At 51.7% G+C, this 16,071-nt stretch overlaps 9 protein-coding genes across 9 annotated transcripts, besides 1 other annotated feature; 6 read left to right on the top strand and 3 right to left on the bottom strand.

The window, feature by feature from the left end:
- Positions 1-150: 150 nt before the first annotated feature.
- Positions 151-1,263, top strand: ACLA_064170 (glyceraldehyde 3-phosphate dehydrogenase; the record flags this gene model as incomplete). The annotated part of the gene is made up of 3 exons (XM_001273871.1): positions 151-276; positions 327-1,011; positions 1,061-1,263. The coding sequence occupies 3 exons, from the start codon at positions 151-153 to the stop codon at positions 1,261-1,263; spliced, it is 1,014 nt and encodes a 337-aa protein (XP_001273872.1).
- A 316-nt stretch (positions 1,264-1,579) lies between these two features.
- Positions 1,580-3,209, top strand: ACLA_064160 (MFS transporter; the record flags this gene model as incomplete). Its single annotated transcript, XM_001273870.1, has 3 exons — positions 1,580-1,785; positions 1,864-2,326; positions 2,388-3,209. 3 exons carry the CDS (start codon positions 1,580-1,582, stop codon positions 3,207-3,209), a joined length of 1,491 nt encoding a protein of 496 aa, XP_001273871.1.
- A 164-nt stretch (positions 3,210-3,373) lies between these two features.
- On the bottom strand, positions 3,374-4,135 carry ACLA_064150 (cytochrome P450; the record flags this gene model as incomplete). Its single annotated transcript, XM_001273869.1, has 2 exons — positions 3,374-3,735; positions 3,790-4,135. 2 exons carry the CDS (start codon positions 4,133-4,135, stop codon positions 3,374-3,376), a joined length of 708 nt encoding a protein of 235 aa, XP_001273870.1.
- A 62-nt stretch (positions 4,136-4,197) lies between these two features.
- On the top strand, positions 4,198-4,621 carry ACLA_064140 (uncharacterized protein; the record flags this gene model as incomplete). The annotated part of the gene is made up of 2 exons (XM_001273868.1): positions 4,198-4,264; positions 4,317-4,621. 2 exons carry the CDS (start codon positions 4,198-4,200, stop codon positions 4,619-4,621), a joined length of 372 nt encoding a protein of 123 aa, XP_001273869.1.
- A 589-nt stretch (positions 4,622-5,210) lies between these two features.
- ACLA_064130 (terpene synthase family protein) lies at positions 5,211-7,027 on the top strand (the record flags this gene model as incomplete). Its single annotated transcript, XM_001273867.1, has 6 exons — positions 5,211-5,386; positions 5,442-5,788; positions 5,856-6,012; positions 6,064-6,187; positions 6,249-6,481; positions 6,874-7,027. 6 exons carry the CDS (start codon positions 5,211-5,213, stop codon positions 7,025-7,027), a joined length of 1,191 nt encoding a protein of 396 aa, XP_001273868.1.
- A 682-nt stretch (positions 7,028-7,709) lies between these two features.
- Positions 7,710-8,698, bottom strand: ACLA_064120 (putative acetyl xylan esterase (Axe1); the record flags this gene model as incomplete). Its single annotated transcript, XM_001273866.1, has 3 exons — positions 7,710-8,039; positions 8,112-8,291; positions 8,348-8,698. 3 exons carry the CDS (start codon positions 8,696-8,698, stop codon positions 7,710-7,712), a joined length of 861 nt encoding a protein of 286 aa, XP_001273867.1.
- A 1,400-nt stretch (positions 8,699-10,098) lies between these two features.
- On the top strand, positions 10,099-12,532 carry ACLA_064110 (uncharacterized protein; the record flags this gene model as incomplete). Its single annotated transcript, XM_001273865.1, has 5 exons — positions 10,099-10,139; positions 10,229-10,370; positions 10,443-10,959; positions 11,013-11,213; positions 11,265-12,532. 5 exons carry the CDS (start codon positions 10,099-10,101, stop codon positions 12,530-12,532), a joined length of 2,169 nt encoding a protein of 722 aa, XP_001273866.1.
- Positions 12,533-12,589: 57 nt separating this feature from the next.
- Positions 12,590-14,857, top strand: ACLA_064100 (uncharacterized protein; the record flags this gene model as incomplete). The annotated part of the gene is made up of 3 exons (XM_001273864.1): positions 12,590-13,516; positions 13,766-14,294; positions 14,346-14,857. 3 exons carry the CDS (start codon positions 12,590-12,592, stop codon positions 14,855-14,857), a joined length of 1,968 nt encoding a protein of 655 aa, XP_001273865.1.
- Positions 14,858-15,346: 489 nt separating this feature from the next.
- Positions 15,347-15,772, bottom strand: ACLA_064090 (uncharacterized protein; the record flags this gene model as incomplete). The annotated part of the gene is given in 2 exon segments (XM_001273863.1): positions 15,347-15,672; positions 15,685-15,772. 2 exon segments carry the CDS (start codon positions 15,770-15,772, stop codon positions 15,347-15,349), a joined length of 414 nt encoding a protein of 137 aa, XP_001273864.1.
- Positions 15,773-16,066: 294 nt separating this feature from the next.
- Positions 16,067-16,071: part of a microsatellite that runs on past the window's edge.

Raw genomic sequence — 16,071 nt, 5'->3', positions numbered from 1 at the left:
TCATGCATCTATGACCAGAATAGGAATGGAATGGGATCGTACGATGGTCAGGAAGGAGACTTAAATACCGAACTCACTCGGGTCTGCTTCTTCCCCCCCATAAGTCTCTTCCAGCGCACAACCCATCGGGCCTAAACCAAAGGAAAAGAGATGGTCATCAAGGTGGGCATCAACGGCTTCGGCCGGATTGGCCGCATCGTGCTCCGCAACTCCTTCACCCACGAGGATCTCGAGGTCGTTGCTATCAACGATCCTTTTATCGATATCAAGTGTGCGGTATGTGTCGATCTTTGACACTAATCCGGAGTTATGTTGATATCAAATAGGCATACATGCTCAAGTACGATTCCACCCACGGCCGCTTTGAGCATGAGGTCCGTATGGATGACGACTCCCTCCTCATCCAGCCGGGGAAAAGGGTGAGATTCTATGCGGAGAAGAATCCCGCTGATATTCCCTGGAAGGATACGGGGGCGGAGTATATCATCGAGTCAACTGGAGTCTTTACCACAGTTGATAAAGCAAAGGCCCATCTACTAGGTGGAGCAAAGAAGGTGATCATCTCTGCCCCATCGGCAGATGCTCCGATGTACGTGATGGGAGTGAATGAGGACAAGTATGACGGTGCAGCAGTGGTATCGAATGCCTCATGTACCACTAACTGTCTGGCCCCCCTGGTCAAGACCATCCATGAGAAGTTTGGGTTTGTGGAGGGCCTGATGACGGCGATTCATGCATACACGGCAACGCAGAAACTGGTTGATGCCCCGTCCTCCAAAGACTGGCGCGGGGGCCGTGCTGCAGCAAAGAATATCATTCCTAGCAGTACAGGGGCAGCAAAGGCAGTGGGTAAGGTGATTCCCGAGTTGAATGGCAAGGTCACTGGCATGTCAATGCGGGTACCCACTTCCAATGTGTCGGTGGTCGACTTGACTTGCCGGATTGAGAAGAGTGCATCATATGAGGAGATTGTTGCTGCCATCAAGGAGGCATCGGAGGGCCGGCTCAAGGGTAAGCATCCTATGTATATTCTAAACGTCAGCGGTCTAATGAATCCTAGGGATCCTCAGCTACACCGAGGAGGATGTTGTCTCGCGAGACATCATTGGAAATCCATCTTCGTCCATTTTCGATGTCAAGGCAGGCATCTCGTTGAACCCTAAATTTGTCAAGCTGGTGAGCTGGTATGATAACGAATGGGGATACAGCCGGCGAGTGTTGGACCTGGTGGCTTATATTGCCAGCGTGGATGATCACAAGTGATTTATGTATCTTTGAAGCATATGATCCTTATGGTGTAGAGCTCTTTGGACCCCTGCCAGGCTAATCAATCATCCACGAATCAATTCTCTCCGTCTGAGACATACAGAGTAGACTATATTAAAGCTTGACATATACTGTGGCTTGATTAGTGTGCCGTAAGATCAAGGGCTGCAAGATGTGTACTGGGCTACTAGCCATTCATTAGTGAATACCCAAGGTATCCGCGGTGAGGGTGTGTATGGCACGGATAAAAGCCTTCAATCCGGCTGGTCTGCTTCCTCTCGCATCAACGCTTTTCCCACATCCACACTACATCATGGAACAAAAGATGGCGGAAAGCATCGACAGACAAAGTTCTCCTACAAAATCGCAGAAGCAAGACGTACAACAACCCTGTCCCCAGACGGAGGAGGACCATCTCGTCTGGTGGGATGGTGAGAACGATCCCGCGAACCCATTGAACTGGCCCCCATTCATCAAATGGCTTCATGTCGCCATCATCTCCTCGGGTACCTTCACCATGTAGGTGTCTGTTTTCTTCTCGGGAGACAGGACAAGTTTGTCAACTGCATGAAGCTGACAGGTTGCCCGTGATAATAGACCCCTGGCCTCATCCATCGTCGCTCCCGGCGTGATCCAACTGGCAAACGATTTCCACACCAACGATCAGCTTCGCGAGACTATTGTCGTCTCCATCTTCGTTCTGGGACTCGCCTTCGGTCCCCTTCTCGTCGCCCCCCTGTCGGAGTTATACGGCCGCTGGATCTGTTACACCGTATCCAACACCCTGTACACCGTCTTCACGATTGCCTGCGCAGTCTCGAGCAATATGTCGATGCTCATAGTCTTTCGATTCTTTGCCGGTGCGACGGGTTCCACGCCTCTCACGATCGGAGGCGGGACCATCGCGGACATGTTCCCCGTGCAGGAGCGAGGATTGGCTCTCTCGTTTTTCACCTTGGGTCAGGCGGCAGCACCGGCAATCGGACCTGTCGCGGGGGGGGGGGGGTTCTTGACGCAGGGCTTGAGTTGGAGGTGGGTGTTCTGGCTCCTGACGATCGTGGTAGGTCAAGAGAATCCACCGTTCGAAATGGGTGCTGGAACTGACTGGAAACCACTCATAGAATGGAGTCATTGCTGCCGCACAAATCCTGCTCTCCCGAGAGACATATGCGCTGACCATTCTGGAGCGCAAGGCAAAACGACTGCGCAAGGAGACGGATAACCAGCTCCTCCGATCGAAACTCGACAAGGGGATGACCCCCAGGCTTCTCGTCCACAACTTCATCCGCCCCAGCAAGATGCTGCTGCTCTCGCCCATCACGCTGCTCATCGCCCTCGCCTGTGCCGTCATGTATGGCATCCTCTATCTGCTCGTGACGACCTTCCTCTCCGTCTTCCAGACCACCTACCACTTCTCCATCGGCATCTCCGGGCTGGCGTACCTGGGTATGGGCATCGGCAACATCCTGGGCTTGATCGTGTTTTCCATGACGAGCGACCGCTACGTCGTCGCGCAGGCCGCGCGCTTCGGCGCCGCAAAACCCGAACACCGGCTCCCGCTCATGATCCTCTCCGGACCCATCATCGCTATCGGCCTGTTTTGGTACGGCTGGAGTGCCCGGGCGAAACTGCACTGGATCATGCCCATCCTGGGCTCTGGCATCGTGGGCCTGGGCAACATGTTCTTCTTCATGCCCATGGTCGGGTACCTGGTGTCCGACGCCTTCCCTGTTTATGCGGCGTCAGCCATCGCGGCAAATGCCGTGCTCAGATCCATTGGCGGAGCGCTTTTGCCGTTGGCCGGGTTTCGGATGTATGATACTCTGGGATACGGATGGGGGAACTCGGTCCTGGCGTTCATGGCTTTGGTCTTTACTCCGTTGTTGATTGTGATCTACTGGTACGGGGAATATATTCGGACCAGGTGGCCGGTGAATTTGTAGGAATCACCGTTCTAGAAATATGACGGGACATTTACTATGCGATCGACAGCAGTCACCCTACTGACGAAAAGGAATACTGGTATTCTATATATCCATCTGTTATTCAAATCCAGCAGGTAAAGGAACACTCCGTCGACGAATCAAAAGTCTCGCCTCCGGGTCGGCTACGATGCCCCCGAATAGTGATGCCGGACGACCGCCCGCGGCGGCAGCTCGATATCATACTTCATGAGGATATGGCACAGTACCACCTTGAGCTCGCTGGAGGCGAAGAACCGACCGGGACAGGCGTTTTTGCCATGGCCGAATCCCAGATGCCGCTCGCTCGTCGCGACGAAGACGGCGTCTTTGTCCTGGCCGGGAACATCCCGCCGATGCAGGAATCGCTGGCCGTTCCATTTCTCTGGGTCCTTGTATATGGATGGGTCCCACATGTGGTGCGAGGAGACGGCCAGCTTGGTGCCTTTGGTGAGGACTGTGCCGTCGGACAGCTTGACGTGGTCCATGACGACGCGACGCATTGACACTGGAATTTAAACGTGGTCAGCAGTGAAATCGTGTAGTGGGGGTTAAGACTGACCGACAGCTATAGGTTTCAAGCGAAGGGATTCCTTGAGCACGCTATCTAATAGCTTCATCTCCGTGAGCGAGGTTTTCCTCCATCCTCCGTGCTCCAGTGCCGCGGTGATTTCCTCCCGCAGAGGCTCAATGATCTCCGGGTTGCGCGCAAAGTCCAAGAGGGTCACCGTGAGCAGGTCCGAGGTGGTATAGATCGCCACCGTGGAGAGAAACAGCTGGACAATCTCCGGGTCGTAGGTAATGTTCTTGCTCCAGGCCATTTGCTCAAACCACTCAATCGCATCGTCAAATGGGACGGCTTCCTTGCCCTGCGCCGCCAGCCGGCGCGGGAGGCTTATCCGGGTCATTGGTAAAGATATCCCGCAGGGCTGATGTGGACTCTTGCGACAGAGGTTCTGTGATGCGGGCTATGGATATGTCATCTTTGGTTAGCCACAAAGTGACGCTTTTGGGGCTGTTCCTTCCCCTGCTTTGCGGTACGATTGTTGTTGCTTCTGCATTGGCCACCCGACTGACCACAATACACAGGGGCTACGTTCTACCTCGCCACCAACACAGCCATATTCCCCAAGCTCGCCAGCGAGATCCGGGGGACTTTTGCCAGCGACGAGGAAATCACGGTCGCCCGCGCCTCCAAGTGCAACTATCTCGCAGCCACCATCGAGGAATGTCTCCGGATGTACCCGCCGACTTGCCTCCGAGGAGACCTTGTTCGCTCGACCTCCGGAAGTCATTCCGCTATCGTTGCTGTGCGCGATCCAGGGCAGGCTCGACCAGGATTAGAATATACATTACCGTTGATGGAGATGTTGACCAATTGTCTTCTCTGGTGATCAAGTCAAGTCTTAGAATCTATAGGTACAAATACAATGGTTGGATTAAATCACCGAAGGAAAGGTGCCGATGCATACATATTTCCTTTCCAATATAGGTCTAAGCCTAGGCCTGATAGATGTATTGAGTCTCGACCATGCAAAATAAGGCCCATTCAAGGCGCTAAAGCCAGATATGAGAGGTATCACCACAATCATCCACTAGGAGGCGTAGTATCGAGATTCCAGACAGGGGGTGGCCTAAGGCCTGTCGGAAGGATGGGCCTGATCCTTTTTCTCATCCTGACCCTCGAGAGGAAAGGCCTAACTAGACAGTATGCCACAACATCAGGACATCCATGAATAACTGACTAGCAGCGGACGATGTTTCCTATCTGGAGTATTTCCTGATTGATACTCATTATAGTGGTATCACTTGGAGCACAGCATGAATGGCGGAATGAAAATTGACAGCTCCGAAGAATACAATTCCTCCATTTGATCCAGACCCAGTTCGATTGCGTCCTATATAGAGCGTGGAGCAAGCGACTTCGCCGACAGATTCTCCCAAGCACTATTTATTTGCCTTCTATCTTCTGTCCCATCCACAATGACCGTGTCCTGTGCTGTCAAGCCCGTGGTCAATCCCCGACCAGCTCTCAAGGCAAAGCTCACGAAAGAGCTGTTCCTGATCCCCAATCTGAAGCCCTCCTACCGGGACTGGCCCACCGCGGTGAATCCTAGCTATCCACAGCTCAAGGTCGCGTTGGAGACTCGGATCAAAGAGTAAGCTCCCTTCATTACCGTCAGCGTTTAATAGGCACTGATATCCCTGTCCCAGGTATTATCATCCGAAGAAAGCAGCAAAGTTAATTCAGGACGACTATGCGTTACTTTCCGCCATGTGGTGGCCTCGAGCGGCCCCGGATCGACTGCAGACCTGCACCTTTTGGTTCCTCTGGCTTTTCACCTGGGACGATGAGATCGACCAGTCCACCTCCGATCTTTTCGTCAACATCCACAATGCCAATGACTTTCGCAAGGAGTCCTTGGAGTACGTCAAATTCTGCCTCGGGGTCGGCGACGAAGAGACCGCCAAGTGGGACTTTGAGAACCATCCTCCCCAGCGGAAGCTGATCCGCAGTCTGGATGTGATTGGGGCAGAACTGCGCAAGGTCTACAACTATGGTCCGTTGTACTCTGCTCTAGTCTTTCACTCAATCTCTGACAGGCATGGGGGACTGCCTTCTTCTAGATCAAATCATGACATTCGTCAACGAGATCGATTACTACATGGACTGCCAGCAGCGCGAACAGCAGCGCAAATTGACGGGACGGCTCCCCATCGTGGCCGAATACCTGGAAACCCGCATGGGGACAAGTGCAGTCACTTCCATGCTGGCCCTTAATGAGTGAGGCATTCCTCCCCACGGTTTCTGACCTTTCGCTCACACGCTTCACAGATTCGCCGATGGCAACGACATCCCCCGCGAGATCATGACCGATCCCAAGATGATCTCGCTCTGGTACGAGGTGATCATGAACATGTCTCTTTCCAATGACCTGCTCTCGCTGCGAAAGGAAATTGTGGATCAAACAACACATAAGGAGGGAAATGACATCTTCTAATCTGACCTGCACAACACAGGAACACGGCGATATTGACAGCATGGTTCCCGTCCTGGTCAGCGCCCGTGGCCTGACCATCCATGAAGCCATCAAAGAGACCGAGGAGGAGATCAGCCGCAGCATCGACCGATTCGACCAAATCGCCGACGCATTCCTGAAGGAGACCAGGATAACCCATACCGACCACGCGGATGAGCTCGCCGACTATATTGTCGGGTGCCAATACAATCAGATGGCGAACTTTTTGTGGAGGTTTGTCATTTTTAGCCTTTCAGTGCGCAACAAGCAAGGGCTAACTTGCCACCCCAGTCAGACGACGACGAGATACGGTCTGGGTGATGTAGCCCGGGACGCTGACGGTGGCATACTGATTGTTGTTTGAGAGGTGTCCGGCGGATGACATAGATAGGATTCGTCACCGGAGTCAGTGTTGCGGATCATCGTTATGATGTCGAGATGCAATTCATGATATAGCTAAGTTTTTATGTAACTAATTTACCTTTAGCAAATAATTACTCGCGCTCAGTTATACACCCGAGCATGAACATAGGGAAATCTTTTCCCTTCTTCTCCATCGCGGTGCTGACATTGAGAGAGAGCAGTGGTACGGATGGTGTCCGTTGCATATAGGTAGCCTGTTTTAGCGGCCTTACGGATATCGTCAAGATCCTCATCGAGGCAGGAGCGGACGTACATGCGGCGACAGTGGCGTGGAAGGAGACAAATATCAAGCCTACAGGGTCATACCAGGGCACTCCCGTCCCTGGAAAGGACAGCCCCTTCACCTCGCTGCTATGAGTGGTCAGCCTGAGATCGTCAACTCTTGCTCGAAAGGGGTGTCAATATTTTTGCCAGCATAGGTGTTGACACCAGCTCCTATGACTGTCCCGGTCATGGTCCCACTGCGCTACACTTGGCGCTGGATACGGGGTCCCATTTACCTACCATCGTCGCGGAAAAGAACTAGATCAGGGAAAGTTCAAATTGTGCAGTGGCTGGTTGATCGAGGCGCAATGGTGCGAGGTGTCATTCGCAAATAGCTTCGTAGTAGGCTGCCTTGGTTATGGTGATATTCACTCTTTTTAATATTTCTTATATCTTATCTACTTTTAGGACTATAGGATTCATCTTGGCCGCTGGGGATGATTTCTGTTGCTTGGAAATTAACTGGGAGTTTAAACCTCGGACGGATCATCCTGGCATATGTAACCTAGCTCTCCGAAACATAGGACTATGTATTGGAAGCCAGGCGATCAGCCTTTCAATCAACAGCTCAGCAAGGTGAGCGCAGTATGTATCGGAGGAACACCGTCAAGTTCGACCCCCAAGCCCAACATTTTCAGAACTCTCATTGCTCATTGGGCAATCAAAAAAAGTAGCGACAGAATAAAAGTAAAGCGCATTGAACACAATCAGTGGTCCCTCGTTTTCTCGAAAACCAGGTTCATGGCCAACCATGGCTTTCCAATATGACCCACATTTACAGGCATTGAGAGTACCACTGGCTAACGGCCGTGCAGGTATACTGACTCTGGCAGCTGGTGGCACCGGTCCAGCCTTGGCCTCCACACTGTCCATAGCGAGCAATGGTACCGCCAGTACCTACGGAGCCACCTCCAGAGCCGCCACCCGAGCTGCTGGAGCTCAGTTTGCTCTTCACAAAGGTCAGGGCAGCCTGGCCATAGACACTTCCATAGCCCTGGTGGGTGTTGGCATCGTTTCCGTTGCAGCAGTATGGGTCAGCGGCATCACAGTACGATTGAATCTTGCTACCGCTGGGGCAGTTAAAGCCGGGGGGGCGCGGATCAAACTGGATAGCCACGAGTATTAGACATGTCCTCAAAGAAGGAAGAGAATGAAAAGATGCTCGAGAAGCGCATACCCCAGCAACCTTGCAGGTGCCAACCTCGTAGGACAGACCGGCGATGAAGCGAGGGTCGCCCATAAAGATGGCTGCCTTGACCATGTTGACGGCCGAAGCGGACAGGGCGACAGCCGTGTTGGTATACCCCTGGTTGGGATCTCCCCCACCACAAAGGGCATTGTCCATGATTTGACCACCCTGTCGTACGGTCAGATATCATACTAGAATATCCATGAAAAAGAAGAGGGAACCACCTGGGAATATCCCACGAGAACCAGCTGGGTCTGGGGGCATTTCTGGTTGAAGGTGTTCACAGCGCTCGCCACGGCGTTGATACCTGCAACCACCGAGTTGGCATAGCTGACTCCTCCACAGGAAGATTGGCCTCCACACGCAGGATAACTGATCGCCTCCGAGGTAGAGCCTGGGTAGGCATTGAGGATCAGATTGACCACCGTCGAAGACGAACCATAGCCAGCGGGTGCGGTGGTTTCACGAGCGCCAAAGACATGGATATTGGGACAACTACTCTGGCGCTCCTCCAGATCCAGGGCACTAGCCAATGCTTGGCCCAGCAGAGCGAGAGTGACAGCGGTGAAGAGCATGTCTGATGAGGGTATGTCTCGAGAAACAAGAATAACTGTGGACAGTCTGTAGCGGGTTCTGAACGCCCCCAGTTCTCTCTTTTATAGACCAAGCCTTTGCCAGCAAGCGGCATCCATCCCGCAATCTAAGTGTAACTGGAGCATCCTTTCGCCCGAAATTGATTATCCTCAGTCCATTGGCTTCTACAGGTTATAGTAATTGGTGGGCGAGACATGCTCAAGTGATGTGGACACATCAGTCCGACGCTGTTTTAGCCGCAAGATATGGATATACTTGGTCGAGTCAAGCAAGCTATTCCAATGCGCCAATGTGCCAGCGTACTACAAGGACTTGGCCAGATGCACCGATTCCTCATCGGTTGCGAGGCAAAGAACCAGGGGCATGGCGCGGGTTCACCGTGTCTTTTCCGAAACACCTTCTGGGAGATACGAAGAATTCCTCTCCTGTCTGCTGGTCTGACGAATCCACCTCTCCCCGCGTTTCATCTGCCGAAGGTGATATCGATCAAGCAAGGTTCTGTAGGTCAATTAGGCTAATATGCCAATAATGAACAGTGAATCAAGGACGCCGGGCATAGCCTAAATGGAGGGTGACGCTTGCATTTAAGATGCATCAACCGACAGCAAACCATGAGTTGGGCAACGGCATGCACCAGACCTTGCAAATTGTTGTATTGCATACCGGGCTTTTAGCTGCACATGTCGAGGGGCTTCAACAAGACCCAGGGAATGAGCAATATGATCGGCAAGTCGGTCCGGTAGTTAGTTGACTATCCAATAATCCTTCGGTCCCGCTCAGACTCTGGTCTTAGCTCAAAGCTATTGGGACGTGTATTGAGTCATTGACATCTAGGTCGTCAAGTTATAGCATCACAGACCGAGAGCAACCCATTTGTGGGGATTTTTTCACCTCCATGGCATCTAGCCTGGACAAATGCTGTTGGTGGATCCATCGCCAGTAGCAATGATATGATACCAGAGAGCAGGCTTTCGAGTTTCAAGATGGAGTTTATGATCGAGCAAAGCGTCAAGGGACGGTAGCCCGACACAAAATGAATGTGCCATCTCTGAAGTGTCTGTGTGTATATCGAGCCTCAGGCTCCAAGTCTTCAGACCAAACACATGATAATGGCTATCACGGGATCAGCTAAACCCAGTAAGGTAAAGGCTGGGTGCATGGACGAGCTAGGCCCAATCGGGACATATGCCTCTCATGCGCGACGCGACTTTTTTGTTTAGCATCACTGAGAAGCAAATCACCTCTCTGTCACCTACAGAAAGATGCCATCGCTATCCTCCATGTCACTCCAGCCAAGCTGAGAAATCATCCATATCCCATCTTGAATATGATTGCTGGCCGTGTGTACATTCCTGGTCTCCTCGCTCGTTGATGCTCAAAAATGTCGCTCCCGTCACTCCGACCCGTGGATGCTAATGCCATGTGAGATGAGATCCCTCTCCACTCAAGTCATTCGCCCCTCATCATCTACTACTATGAGATCTGACTACTGGTGAATTGCATTGCATTAGTAACTTCCACGACAATGTCAAGTCAAAGCGACCGGATGAGCCCCTGACTCCGAACACCTTTTGGGTTGGCGTGCTGCATGACAGCAAGACAATCCTCACTGCCGACTACGGCGCAGACATCCTATGGATCAAATGCCGCAGTGTAAGTGAAGCGTGGCGGGAACAGGGGGGATAAGGCTGCAGACATGCTGATTCTGGCATTATCGCTTTCCAGCACACCAAAATAGAAGCAATCAAAAAACAATGCCGGTTACGAAGTATTGACCCACAACCCATACTGCTTCGACATAACGGTCTGATCGTCGATTCGACGAGAACCATTGGGGAGTTGGATTCCTTTTTTGATGGTGTCATTGCTCTCGAGTCCATCAAGCAGTCGGATTTAGTTTCTCGGACCAGCCCGCCCCAGCGTGATCCCCTCCAGCCGTTATCAACCCTTGCTCCTGTAGATGCCAGAAACGTGCAACCAGAGTCGCTGGTCAAGCCTGAACCACAGAATTGGCCACCTGACCATGAAAACCTCATTCCTCCGCTTAAGACATTCGGTCCTGGGACGTTATGCAAACAAGAATCTCCCGTATCGCTTCCCACCCCGAGTCAGACTATCCAGACCTTTCATGCGATACCCGCTGGATCTCACGACTTTCTCGCAGAGTGCGCCAGGCGGGATTTTATCCATGAGCGCTTGACGGATATCTTTCATGGTTGTGTGCACTCCGATGTGTCCATTGGTGGGTACGCTTTTGCCATGCGCTCTTGGAGTAGTGTCGTTAATCGAATTTAGAGCATCATCGGAAAGAGTTGGTTGCCAAATGGCAGATTATGTTACCAGAAGCCCGAGAATGGTACAGGAAACGGGCTCTTTTGTTCACTCGCGCCAACAACGCCTCCATGACTCTGTTCACAAATCAGAATGCCGGATTCTACCAGTATTTCTTCCCCCGGAAATCCGTCTACGCTGTTTACATGGACATCCACGGTCCAGGTTAGTTTCCCCAAGATGCCTCTCAATTAATCTGGTTCTAACAAGATCTAGACCAAGCCTTCATTACGATGAAGCAAGACTGGGATCGATTGAATACAGCTTCCAGAAGCATCTGGATTGAGAAAGGACGGAAGATGCGGCATAATCAACTGCCTCCCTTGCTTTCAACTGATCCGCCTTCTGTCCGAACTCCAGACACACCACCCCCCCTCCATGGGAACAAGCCCCACACGCCACTGCCAGCAGCAGACCAGCCGGAACCAAAGGTTTTGCCCCAACTTTCTCTCCAGAGCCTTTTCGCGGAGAGCACCCCTGAGCTTCTCGAGGCTGCCATGCAGCAAGGAGTCAAATTACTTGAAGACTTGAAAGAGCCGCTTGGTCGAGTCGCCATTGAAGATGCCTCCCAATGGCTTCGGGCGATTGAGAAAGTGCAGAGTCAGGCCGCGCAGCCTAAAACCATTGTCGGCGTGGTCGGTAACACTGGGGCTGGAAAGTCCTCCGTCATTAATGCCATGCTCGATGAGGAACGGCTAGTGCCGACCAACTGCATGCGAGCCTGCACCGCGGTGGTAACCGAGATCTCCTACAATACCGCCGACGACCCCTATCGGGCTGAGATCGAATTTATCACGCGAGCAGACTGGGAAAGGGAGCTCCGGGTCCTCTTTCAAGATCTCTTCGATGGCAGCGGCAACGTCTCTCGTGAGGCCACCAATGAGGAGAGCGAGGCGGGTGTAGCGTATGCCAAGATCAAGGCAGTGTACCCCAAATTTACCAGAGAGATGCTGCAGAAGAGTACAGTTGAGCAACTGATGGCGCATCCCAACGTCCAAAATGTGCTCGGGGGAAAGCGGCAGATTGCCGAATCCGATTCTCTTCCCTTTTACAAGAAACTCCAATATTTTGTCGATAGCAAAGAGAAAACCACGGGAGAAAAGGACAAAGACAAAAAGAAGCCTGCCAGAGAGCTGGAGTTCTGGCCTCTGATCAAAGTTGTACGCCTATACGTGAAGGCTGAGGCACTATCAACCGGCGCTGTCATCGTCGACTTGCCGGGCGTTCACGACTCCAATGCCGCTCGCTCTGCCGTGGCAGAAGGTTACATGAAGCAATGTACCGGCCTGTGGATTGTGGCTCCCATCACGCGAGCTGTCGACGACAAGGCGGCGAAATCGCTCCTCGGCGACACTTTCAAGCGGCAGCTAAAGATGGATGGCGGGTTCAACACTGTCACCTTCATTTGCAGCAAGACGGACGATATCAGTCTGATTGAGTGCCAAGAATCATTGGGCCTGGAGGAGGAGATAGGAGCACATTAGGCCAAGTCCGACGAACTTGCCAAGGAGAAGCAAGAGCTCAAACGGCGTCTGGAAGAGATGAAGGAAACCAAAGCGGTTTACACGGCTTCGGCGGACGACGTCGACGAACTGCTAGAAGTATGGGAGGCACTGAAAGACGATCTCGACGATGGGAAAACTGTTTTTGCTCCCCAAGACCAGTCAGCTTCCAAAAAGCGAAAACGTGGCTCAAGCAGCAAGACTTCCAAGGGACGGAAGAAGGCGCGAACTCCAGAGAGCGATGGTGGGAGCGACTTTGTCGACACTGATCAGTCTAGCGAGGATTCTGATGAGGAAAGTGACGCTGGAGAAGAGCAGCCAGAGGCGACTCGCACTCCGCTCACCAAAGAAGAGATTAGCCAGAAGATCTCAGAACTGAAGACCACGAAGAAAGAAAGCCGTCGCCACAAGCAAGATCTCGAAGTTCAGATCAAAGAAATTCGAGCGAAGATCTCCGATATTGACGAGGCGGACGCAAAAATCGAAGCCAAGATGAGAGCAATAGCCATTTCTGGTCGAAATGACTATTCCCGCGGTGCGATTCGGCAGGATTTTGCCGCTGGTGTCAAGGAGTTGGATCAGGAGCTTGCCGAAGAGGAGGATGCCGCGAATTTCAACCCAGATGTTGACGCTCGCGATTATGACAAGGTCGCACAATCCCTGCCTGTCTTCTGCGTTTCGTCCCGAGGCTACCAGAAGCTGCAAGGGCGATTGCGGAAAGAAGCAGACATACCCGGATTCCAGACAGTGGAAGAGACTGAAATCCCTCAGCTTCAGGCTCATTGTAAAAAGCTCACCGAAGTGAGCCGAGAGTCCAATTCTCGACGATTTTTGAACAGTCTCAATCAGCTCCTGAACTCTCTTCGCTTGTGGTCTTCCCCAGATAGGCATGGTAGTCATCTCACTGACGCCCAAAAGGCCCGACAATCCACGATGATCCAGGATAAGATCCAGAAGCTCGAGAGTGTAAGTCCAAACGGTTCTTACCCGCATTTACTGTATGGGTTCTTTTCTCCTTCGTGTTCTTCTTCATTTTCATGTGAACGGTAGTATACCTCCAGTTATGAATTGCTGCTGACCACGCCATCGAATGATAGAAGCTTGGGAAACACGTCGGAGGCGTGCATGAACACATCCGGGGAGAATTCAATGACAACATATTCGACGCCTGCAGTAAGCCATTTTTCATTAGAATTCTTGCCAATCCTTTTTCAGATTACTGACTGTAGAGCAGAGGATGCCCTCACCCCCGCCGCAGTTGAAGCAAACAAGACTGTGCTTCGATGGGGGGCGCCGGTTAACCGTAACGACCGCACCTCTGGAGGCTACTTCTGGGCCACGTACAAAGCTATATGCCGCCGTAATGGGGTGTATGCAAACGCTCAGGGACCTCATGACTGGAACGCCGAAATGATTCAGCCTATTATCAAGGCCGTTGCTTCCGGGTGGGAGAAAACCTTTTCCCGGCGCATTCAATCCCTCTTACAGGGCGCTGCCTCCGATGCAGGCCGCCTGCTGAAATCATTTCATGAAGACATAGAGCAGGAAGCCAGCCGAAATGGACCTATCGCAAGTTTGCATCTGCTGTCTCACCAATTGCACAACTATCAAGAGCTCCTGAAGGATATTTGCAACGAGAATATGGCAACGATTGTGGCTCAATCAAAGGAGATCAACCGCATGTTCCAGCCCGTGATTGGTACTGCACTTGAACCTGCCTACAAGACTTGCGTTGCTGAGCGCGGTATGAGCCACTTTTCGCGAAGGTTGAGGTGCCGCTAACGTCCTTATATAGGAATTGGGAGTTTTATGCGAATGAAAGCGACAATGGCCGCCCATGTGGAAGAAGCTCGGTGGTCCATGTTTCATGAAAGTGTGAACACGGTCAAGCAGGCTCTTGAAGACATGGTCAGATCTGTGGAGGCCAAGATGCTATCCAGGACCCAGGAGATCCTTGTGTTCGTGAAGCGAGATTATACCTCCGCTCTTGGCGGAAGCTTTCTGGCCACAAGCAGAGTACTGCCGCCCAATCATCGCGCTGCACGTCAGCATGTTTTCGAAAAAATCAACGCAGGCGAAGTGGCCTTTAAGCGGCTCGTCAATCCCGCTTACGAAGTGGAGGAACCAAAATCAGAACGAAACAGTGAAAACCCACCGAGTCGTCTGGATGAGACCACTCCAAACGCTTCAGAAAATGCCGTGACTGAGGAAAGGGTCGTTGTTAGCGAAGCTTCTGATACACTCAATCTTGATCCAGTTGTCGAAGAAGCTTCCCAGGACAGCTTTGTGCCACTATCCGATGGTTAGTCAAATTCCAGAATTTTTCCTATCATATCTCCCGCTGACGCAGACAAGACCTCTTCCTATACGATTCGTCTTGAGATCGTTCTGTGGTTGCTTTAGCAACGCCAGATCATGATACACGAAGCGCTTGCACGATGAATGACATGACAGCAAGATCATTAGTCATTACATTTCTATCCTGTCTGATGTCGATAGAAACTACTACCTGGGCAGGGACGGAGTTACGCACTTGTAAAGTTTCCATGGACATACCATGTTTGGAAAGGTCAATTGATTCGCATTTGTGAATTCACGCAGTCTAATTGACACCCTGATCGGCTTTCGCATCTAGATGGCAGGAAGCGAATGAATGATTGGCGTCAGAAGGATCTGTATGTTGCCATGGAGCGAAAATTGAGCTTACTGTAACGCCTAGAATCCATCTGCGATCTCATCCTGATGGCTGCTGTCTCATCTTAATGAGGAGGGTATGGCGTCTTATGGTTCCATCTATTAAATGCCACCGGGAGCATTGGTTGATAGCCAATCGCTCTTGATCTCGGTGAGGTGCTGGGCAATGCTATCATGATCATCGAGGATGTGCAAATGGTCTTTGCCCTCCCAGAGACAGCAACCAAAGATACGGTTGGCCATCAATCTGTAGAACCGCACGCGGGGTCCGTAGGTGATAATGCCGTGCATCTCCAGTCCATCGTGCGGCTGGATGCTGTCCGGCAACCCCATCAGCTTGTCTTTGAGATGCCATTCAATCTGATGCGAAGGTAGAAGTGCTCCGGGACTCGGGGCGCTCTTGCATTGAAGGACAAGAAAAGGAGTTCCTGGATACATACCTAGATTATTTTGAACAGAAGTATGCACGAAGGGGCGTGTTGGGCTATGAGACACCTCGATGAGATACGGTGTCAGGTGTGGGATCATCTTTTGGTGTTGGAAAATAGAACTCCAGGATTTCTGTCCACAGTTCATGTACCTCAGTCTTCCTCATGGGCGAGACGCTGAGGCTGCAGATCTTTTGCTGAAGTTCAGGGCTGTACTGGTCCTAGGAATCATCAGGTGTGTGGAGAATAAGTGGAAGTCAAAACTCAACTCGCCATTCTTAATATATCTGAAAATATGTATCACAGCTACATAGGGAGTGTTGTGAAGCTATCACAGTACATAGACAAAAATTCAATTGTGTACCTTCTGATCCTCTGGATGCTGGAGAGAGAGATATA

Source organism: Aspergillus clavatus, genomic scaffold, assembly GCF_000002715.2.
Source record: "Aspergillus clavatus NRRL 1 1099423829796 genomic scaffold, whole genome shotgun sequence".
In the NCBI taxonomy this organism is placed as follows: Eukaryota; Fungi; Ascomycota; class Eurotiomycetes; order Eurotiales; family Aspergillaceae; genus Aspergillus; species Aspergillus clavatus.
The sequence above is the reverse complement of the archived record's forward strand: the minus strand, read 5'-3'. Positions and strand labels throughout refer to the sequence as shown.